Source organism: Sapajus apella, unplaced genomic scaffold (genome assembly GCF_009761245.1).
Source record: "Sapajus apella isolate SASKATOON/1434 unplaced genomic scaffold, GSC_monkey_1.0 scaffold39, whole genome shotgun sequence".
Lineage (NCBI taxonomy): Eukaryota > Metazoa > Chordata > Mammalia > Primates > Cebidae > Sapajus > Sapajus apella.
The window spans coordinates 11,081,110-11,090,766 of NW_022436979.1; the positions used below are offsets into that span (position 1 = coordinate 11,081,110).

A 9,657-nucleotide genomic window follows, 5' to 3' on the forward strand; every position below is an offset into this window, starting at 1 on the left:
AGGCTGGAGTGCAATGGCGCAATCTCGGCTCGCCACAACCTGCACCTCCCGGGTTCAAGAGATTCTCTTGCTTCAGCCTCCCAAGTAGCTGGGATTACAGGCGTGTGCCACCACGCCTGGCTAATTTTGTATTTTTACTACAGATGGGGTTTCTCCATGTTGGTCAGACTAGTCTATAACTCCCGACCTCAGGTAATCCACCCAACTTGGCCTCCCAAAGTGCTGGGATTACAGGCTTTGAGCCACCATGTCTAGCCAGCAAAGCTCATTTTAAATGAGACTTTGTGGAGAGAGATCCAAGATGGCTGATCACTAGCAGCTCAGGATTGTAGCTCCCAGTGAAAGAGCAGAGAACGAGAGGACGCCACACTTTCAGACGAATTTTTGTTGCTCACGCACCAGGAGATTCCCAGCGGAGGAGCCCCACGGGTCGCCAGCGTGACTCTTGCGGCCGGTGAGGCGGTTTTGCTGCTGCCTTGGTGCGGCGGTTCTTGGTGCAGAGTCAGAAAAGCACCATCAATCTTAAAGCCGCTGTTTTGGCCTGCGCAGTGGGTTGCTCAGTTTTAGCGCTGGGAATCAACAAGTTGGACGTCCATTCAGAAACCCAGTTATAAAGATGGTAATTATAAAGACCACAGGTGGATAAATTTGTAACGAAGGGAAGAAAACAGCCTAAAAAGGCTGAGAATACCCAAAATCAGAACGCCTCTCCCTCTACAGGGGATCACAGTTCCTCATCAGCAACAGAACAAGGCCTGATGGAGAACCAGTGTGTTCCATTAACAGAAGCAGCTTTCAAAAAGTGGATGATAAGAAACTTCTGTGAATTAAAAGAACTTGTTCTAACCCAATGCAAAGAAACTAAGAACTTTGAAAAGAGGTTTGATGAAATGTTAACAAAAATACACAATTTAGAGAGGAATATAAGTGAATTAATGGAGCTGAAAAACACAAGAACTTCGCGAACTGTGAACAAGTTTTAACAGCCGAATCGATCAAGCAGAAGAAAAGATTCAGAAGTCGAAGACCAACTTAATGAAATAAAACAAGATGACAAGATTAGAGATAAAAGGATGAAAAAGAATGAGCAAAGTCTCCAAGAAATATGGGACTATGTGAAAAGACCTAATCTACGTTTGATAGGTGTACCTGAATGTGACGAAGAGAATCAATCCAAGCTGGAAAATATGCTTCAGGATATTATTCAGGAAAACTTTCCCAACCTAGCAAGGCAGGACAATATTCAACTCCAGGTAATACAGAGAACACCACAAAGATATTCCTCAAGAAGACCAACCTCAAGGCACATAATCACCAGATTCACCAGGGTTGAAATGAAGGAGAAAATACTGAGGGCAGCCAGAGAGAAAGGTCAGGTTACCCATAAAGGGAAGCCTATCAGACTCACAGCAGATCTCTCAGCAGAAACCCTACAGGCTAGAAGAGAGTGGGGGCCAATATTCAACATCCTTAAAGAAAATAACTCTCAAGCCAGAATTTTACATCCAGCCAAACTAAGCTTTATAAGCGAAGGAAAAATAAAATATTTTGTTGAACAAGCAAGCACTCAGAGATTTCATCACCACCAGGCCTGCTTTACAAGAGCTTCTGAGAGAACCATTACACATAGAAAGGAACAACTAGTATCAGCCTTTCTAAAAAATACCAAAAAGTAAAGAGCATCAACATAATCAAGAATTTACATCAACTAATAGGCAAAACAGCCCGCTAACATTAAATGGCAGTATTAAACTCACATATATTATTATTAATTCTAAATTTAAATCGACTAAATCCCCCAATCCAAAGACATAGACAGGCAAAAAAAGCCAAAACCCATTGGTATGCTGCATCCAGACCCATCTCACATGCAAGGATACACAAAGACTTGAAAACAAAGGGATGGAGAAAGATTTACCAACCAAATGGAGAGCATAAATAAATAAATAAATAAAAAGCAGAAGTTGCTTTAAAGCAACAAAGATCAAAAGAAGCAAAGAAGGATATTACATAATGATAAAAGGATCAATGCAACAAGAAGAGCTAAAGATCCTAAATATATACGCACTCAATACAGGAATACCCAGATATATAAGACTTATAAAGAGACTTAGACTCCCACACAATAGTGGGAGACTTCAACATCAATATTAGACAGATCAATGAGACAGAAAATGAACAACGATATCCAGGATTTGAACTCAGCTCTGGAACAAGTAAACTTAATTAACATTTATAGACCTCTCCACTTTAAATACACAACATACACACTCTTATCAGTACCACATCACATCTATTTACAGGTTTAAATGAAATATTGGTTGGCTGCTTGTTTGTTATTTTCTTTTTTTTTTCATGTCTCATTTTTTTTTTTTTCATGTCTCTATTATTAAGCACAATTATAGGCATACCCATTTTTAGACTGCATTCTAGCCCGGGCAATAAAGCAACACCCCCATTCTCTCTCCCTTTTTCTCTTTCTCTTTCTTCCTCTCCTTCATTCTTTTTTTTTTTAATTATTCTTTTTTTTTCTTTCTTTTTTTAGTAAAATAAAAAATAAAAAGATATCTATTAAAAAAAAAAAAAAAAGTCAGGCCTGGACCTGGAGTCTCCCAGTGGCTCACTCCAGGTCATACACTGAAGGAAAAGGAAAAGGCCCAGGGCATTAGCTCATGCCTATTGTTCCAGCTACTTGGGAGGCCAAGGTGGGAGGATCACTTGAACCTGGGAGGCAGAGCTTACAGTGAGCCAGGATCAGGCTGCTGCACTCCATCCTGGGAGACAGAGCAAGACTCTGTAAAAAAAAAGAAAGAAAAAAAGAAAAAACAAAATAAAACAGAAAAACTCAGAGTAAAAATAAATAAATAAATAAGACTTTGTGAAATTTTAACCAGACTTATGGTCATGTGTTTTATATTCCTTTCTATAGAAACTCAATGGAAAGCCAACAGAGAATAAGAATGATGAAAGAATTAGATGTATGTTCACCTACATTTAGTTTCTTGAGAGCAGAAAGTGAAGTTAAGAAACAGAAAGGCCGGATGCTGGGTGACGTGCTGATGGATCAGAGCGTGTTGCCTGGAGTAGGGAACATCATCAAAAATGAAGCTCTGTTTGACAGTGGTCTCCACCCAGCTGTTAAAGTAGGTTTTAAATTTTTTTTAATTATCTGTCTATTTTTCAGTCCTGCGAAGGAACCAGTGTGGAAGCCCTAACTCTGCATTGCACTAACAGTCTCCCCAGACTTCAGGTCTCCCGCTTCCCATCTCTGTCCGGGTCAGCTTCTCAGCATAGCCAGCTCTGAGCACCGCACTTACAGCTGCTGTGTGCACACCCTCCCACTCCACATTTCACTCTCTTCCTTAACTTGCCCTGCTTTCTCTTCTCTCCATATCATCTATTCCTTTCAAACATGACATATTGACCTATTATACTTATTGTTTAAAATCTGTCTCCTGCTAGAACACAGTCTCTAAAAAAAACAAGGTTTTGTTCCCTGAAGTATCCCAACATCGAGGACACATGGCCTGTGGTGTATGGTTGGCATTAGATACTAATATTTGTGGGTTATGTGAATGAACTAACTCACAATTTTTTTTCCGTCTCTGGCATATTAAGTACATGTTCGGCAGACACTCATGTACTCCTGATTATAGCTGTGGGTGATACTAGAAGCTGCTGTTGTAGTGGAAAGAGCAATGGAAGGCAGGAAACCGGGAAAAAGTGATCAGTGAGGAAATGGAAACAAAATGTACAACCCTGATTCCAATAGGCTGGAGTGAAGGGAAAATATTGGCCTGCTAGAGGGGGCTACCAGCACAAGACATGAGTTTGTTATTTTTTTTTTTTCTTGTTCTACAACTGCAGAGACTTGAACTTATTTACATGTTGAAAAAAAAAAATGGTTGAAGGGGAGATGTTAAACTTGTAGAAAAGAGAATGGTGATGAATATGGCAATGCTCTGAGAGGATAAGAGAGGTGAGAACCCAAACCCAGGTGGAATACATACATTTTAGTTTCTAAGGAAGACCTCTATATTAGGGCTTTTATCAAGACCTGTTGCTACTAACTAAATTAATTTTTAGCTCCAATAGCTGAATTATTTTTTACATAATTCACTCTATTAACTAAATTATCTTTTATTTAAACCCAGGGTATTTTTTTACTTTGTGTAGATACTTACTAGATAGTTTAGTAATACCCAAATTAGTATGAATTAAGCTTTAAAAGAAGCCAGTTAATGATATATCTAGATTATATTCTGCTTTTTGATACTTGGAATAAGTGAGTTCAGTATGGAAATAATGAAACAGAACTTTAACAAAAATGAGCTTTTTAAAAATCACTTAAACCTCTACGAAAGATGTTTTTGAAAAAGAAAAGGACCCAGCGTTTTGTTGTTATCTGTGATGCAGAGAATTTACTTTTTATCTCTGCATCTAGCCAGCTATCTATCTAGGAAAAGATCATTTACCCATCATTTCTGGGGGTTTAAAAGTTAATGACATTTCTGAAGCTTAACTATTAGCTTCTTGAAAGCACATGCACAATTATTGAAAAAGTACAGTGTAACCTTTCAAGGTGTAACTTAATATAGTGTGTAAGATATGGTAACTAATAATATTTTGCATGTATGCAAGTTTTAAAGTTTTAAACAACTGAGGAATATTTATAATACTTTCAAGATGACTATGTTGGTTAGATTTTCACTTTTATAGTCACTGATAAATTATTTTCTTTGTACATGTATGTGTATGTAGATATGTAGCCTTCCCTTGGTATACACAGGGCACCAGTTCCAGTACTCCAGGCTATACCAAATCCATGCATACTCAAGTCCTGCTTTTGGCCCTAGGAAAACTGCTCTGCAAAAAGTCAGCCCTACATATATGCAGGCTTCACAACTCACAAATATTATATATTTTTAATCTATGTTTGATTGAGAAAAATCTGCATATAAGTGGACCTGCTTAGTTCAAACCTGTGTCATTGAAGGATCAGCTGTATATGTACATGTTCACACACAGGCAACAAGCATTAGGCATCAGACCATTTCTTTTGGGATTACCATTGACAGCACATGTGCCAAGTAGTAATTCTTCAAGGGTAACACTGAGATTTATGATAGGCTGTGTCAGAAAAAAATTCTTTGGTACGGTCTGTGTCTGAAGTCTTCTATGTGTTAATAAGTACTTTGATATTAATGCATGTATATAAATGCATATCTTTTTAAAGCTTGGTAGTGACCTGGGTAGTCTTCTACTCCTGTACCTAGTTTCCCTTCCCTTCTGTTTTTATATTGTTCTTGGTAATTTTTTTTTTTCAAGTCCAGCAAGACTTTTCAAGGTGTCTGATAGATGATGCTGAGACTTTGAAGATGTCTAATACAGAAAATTCGATAAATGTTTGAATTTACAATTAAAATTTATAAATAAGAAAGGTATTTTTATCAGTAATATCAGTTCAAAATAAAACTACCGTTAATGGTACTACGTAGATATGTGAGAAATAGAGCTCTAGAAGATATGCATATACAATTGACTATTGAACAACACAGGAATTGGGGTGCTAACCCCCCCATTGAAAATCTTTGTATAATTTTTGACTGCTCAAAAACTACTACTAGCCTACTGTTGATCAGAAGCCTCGCCGATAACATAGTCAATTCACACATATTTTGTATGTTTTCTGTGTTATATACTGTATTATTACAATAAAGTAATCTTGAGAAAAGAAATGGATATTAAGAATATTGTAAGAGGCAGGTAACCGCACCTCTTAGCCCTAGCTGCTTGGGAGGCTGAGGCAGAAGAATGGCTGAGCCCAGGAGTTTGAAGCTGCAGTGAGCCATGACGGTGCCACTGCACTCCAGCCTGGGCAAGAGAGTGAGTCCCTTTCTCTAAAAAGAACGAAAGAATACCATAAGAATTATATTTACTATTCATTAAGTGGAAGTGGGTCATCATAAAGATCTTCTTTCTCCTAATCATTACATTGAATAAATTGGGGAGGAAGAGGAGGGTTTGGTCTTGCTGTCTCAGGGGTGGCAGAGGAGGAATAAAATCTGTGTATAAGTGGACCCTCCCAATCCAAACCCATGTTTTTCAAAGGTCAGCGGTATTCAAAATCTAATTACATTCTCTTTCACAGAATTGGTAAGGCATGTTATTTCTTACAGAAATGAGCAAGTCATGAAACTAGGCTCTGTTGTTTTTTTTTTCCATTTTAAGGTTTGTCAACTAACAGATGGACAGATCCATCACCTTGTCAAAATGATACGTGATTTCAGCATTCTCTTTTACAGGGTAAGAGCAAAATTTTTCAACCAGGTAAAATGTCATTGGTTTCCTTTCGGATTGCACCAAAAATGTGAAAGCTGTATATAGCCATCTGGTGGAAGGCGCATGGAGGTGCAGTAAAGAGAGGGACATGCGGGTGTAATTAACATCTTGAAATTCTAGATCATAGGTCAGTTCAAACTCGTCTAACTATAATAATATTCAGTTATCTTTATACCAAGTTGGGAGCAGCCATGTTAGCATTTTACAGACTCTTTTTCTATTTTTTGGATACTTCAAATATAGAGAGTCTAGAGAGGCCGACATACAGTAACACTTTCCGATAAATAGTCCTTAGTTCAGTCAGGCTGTGCCACTTATTATAGACCTTAGTTCAATCAGGCTTTGCCATTTACTGTCTATGTGGTTTAGATTATTTGGATAACTTTATTTAAGTTTAGTTTCTACATCTTTAAAATGGGATAATAATGTTTCTCTGTCTACCACAGTTGTGAGAATGAAGTATTTGCTGACTTGTAAATGTGGGAAGTTATATACTACATATATGCATATATAGAATTCGATAAACCCATTTCGTCTTTTAAACAAAATATTGCAAATATGCCTTTTTTTTCTTCACAGTCCATTTTCTATATTCAAACTTTTCATTTTTACTATATTCAGAAAGGCAGGAATTGTAGCATTCTTTATTAATTGGCCTAAAATGTTAATGAACATCTTGCTCTACAGATCTGTCTTGAGTAACTATGGCTGTTTTTAAATTGCATTTGCTTACTTCTTCCTCCAGTAAAAGATGACCATAGAAAACTGCCCATTTCCACCCAGATTAAATTGGGTCTTTCAATACGTTCCTTAAATTAGTGCAAGTTGTTTGTGTAATTTTCAGCTCATACGTGGTGAGCCATATTTCCGGGGTTTTAAATTTTCACACTGCTGATGGAAACTCAAGATATTTTCTTTGTAGGAGCCTTAAATATTTGTGAGTGGATTAAAGCTGACAGAATATATCAAAATATCTTTTGAAGTAGAATTTATACCAAAATGGAATATATTCTCTGCTAGGATGGTATTTGAATGTTTATTTTCTTTTTATTGTTTTTTTAATGAATCTCTAAGATTAAAAAAGAAAAAAAATTCTTTTTTCAGGTCGACAAAGAAAATGCTCTTATTAAATTTTGTCCCCTAGAAATAAGGTTTCTGGTTGTTGAAACTGAATGAGCAGTTTCAGCCTTCTAAAAATAATCATATTTAAAGCTAATCTAGTCTTTTTCTTTTAACTGCATAATTATGGTTAATTAAAAAATCCTTAAAAGCATAAAAGACATTTTTAAATATAGAATTTTTACATCTCATTTAGATAAGAGGATAAAGCCATGCAAAGAGCAATTTTGAATACTAATGACATAAAATAATGACTTATTTCACACAAATCTTATTTGACAAATATTACTAAATCTTGTCAATACCTTTTTCCCTGATGAAAGAAAAGATTATATCGTCATATGTACAAACGTGTAAATTTTTAACAGATGATTTTTAGAGATGACTTTCACCAATGTGTCTTTGGTTTCTTGGCAGCACTGTTTTGTAGCTAACAGAGTTGTTTTTTTTTTTTTCTTTTTTTTTTTTTAGTGCCGTAAAGCAGGACTTGCTGTCTCTAAGCACTGTAAGGTTTACAAACGCCCTAATTGTGGTCAGTGCCACTGCAGAATAACTGTGTGCCGCTTCGGGGACAATAACAGAATGACATATTTCTGTCCTCACTGTCAAAAAGAAAATCCTCAACATGTTGACATATGGTAAGATATCTAATTTAAGGGATACCATTTGCTCCAACCAACTAACTAAAAGGCTAATAATCAGAGAATATAACTGAATAACTGTCAGCCTATTCAGAAGAGAGCGTAACTCAAAAGCATTTTAGTCCTAGGAAGGAAATGGTAATGGCAGCAAAGAACCAGGAGGAGCTGAAGGTGATTTATGGACCAATTCTGAATTTAGGTAGAAAATCTCTGGCTCAGGGAATAATAACTAGCGTTTACCTTTAACCTAGTTTGGAAAGTGAGTACCAGGAGATGTGAATAATTGGAAAAACTGCAACTACCTCCATAAGTCTCTGCTTCACTTAGAAATAATATTATAAATAATATAAAACAAGAGCAAGATCTTTTTACAGATTGTATGTCTTCTTGGTGAAATAATAGACCACTTATTAAACTCATGTCTGGAGGTTCTGCCGGTTGCTGCGTTTGTCTCTTCCAATGATGCATTCCAGAACTGGAGAAATAATCACAGGGTAGGTTTGAGGAGTTACTGTGAGAGGTACTTGGGCTAAAACTCCATTGATCTCCTGGCCTGACTGGTGGTGGATCACAGTGACATTTTTGTCTCCTAGAATTAGTATCAGTTCAGAGCCACTGTCCAATAATCCTTAAAATGTCTGATTATTTTCTTTTCCCCAATGTACCATTACCTTTGTAACAGGCCATAGGACCTTTTGGGGAAATGTAAGAGAAAGAGTAAACAGTATAAAGCAGCTGCATAGCAGTATATGTGATTATAAATCAGTAGTACCGGTATGACCTAAAGCACATAAAATTCTGTAAGTGTTCAGGGATGTTAGAGGTTTACATGTACAGCAAGGTTGGGAAGATCTCAAAGAAAGTGTCATTTGAATCAAGCTCCCCTATTCTCTTTCCCTCCTTCTTCCTACTGTACTTGACTAGACTTAAAAGTATCCTTTGAAACCCACTTTGAAAAATAGAATTTTGATTAAATGATAAAGCAGACAGTATTTAATTGGAAGAAAGGAGCATGGCCACAAATCTTGAATCATTAATAAACACGGCATGGTGGAGGGATGATGAGCATACTAGTCAGCCCCAACGGAGGCTCCACATTGTTGAATAGTAAAAACTAGTTTTACAGGCAGGATGGGATCAAATGGGGGATCATGAGTAGTTTTGGGAATGGTTAAGGTCTTTCCTAAATTAGTGCATTAAGGACTTTTAGTTGATTGTAGCATAGGTAACTACGGAAAGTATGGGAAACATGTGTAAAGAAGCTAGTGCAGCCTAACGGGCAAGCGATGGTTACTAGGCTGGGGTCAAGACATTGGACATGGTACCCTAGTAAAACTAGGTCAACAAGGACTGTGGCAGATTTGACAGGTAGGATAATACAAAAGCTTTCAGGACCAAATAGTGTAAATTTTCACATTATGGGTCTGGGAAAATTGGGATACAGCTGTGAAGATGCACTGTGTGCTAGAGAGGTGAACCAACAGTGGAATAGCCAGGAAGACATGTCTTAGGGGATACAATCTGGAATGAGAGAGGCCATCAGCACAGTGGGGTT

The 9,657-nt window shown here is 37.2% G+C and overlaps 1 protein-coding gene across 1 annotated transcript in view; it reads left to right on the forward strand.

Annotated features, from left to right (window-relative positions):
* Positions 1 to 9,657, forward strand: part of NEIL3 (nei like DNA glycosylase 3) — a 57,813-nt gene that overhangs the window by 25,264 nt on the left and 22,892 nt on the right. Inside the window, exons 4-6 of the mRNA XM_032298710.1 lie at positions 2,930 to 3,143; positions 6,232 to 6,306; positions 7,933 to 8,099. Of these exons, the coding sequence (XP_032154601.1) occupies positions 2,930 to 3,143; positions 6,232 to 6,306; positions 7,933 to 8,099 (456 nt within the window). The remainder of the gene's footprint in view (positions 1 to 2,929; positions 3,144 to 6,231; positions 6,307 to 7,932; positions 8,100 to 9,657) is intronic.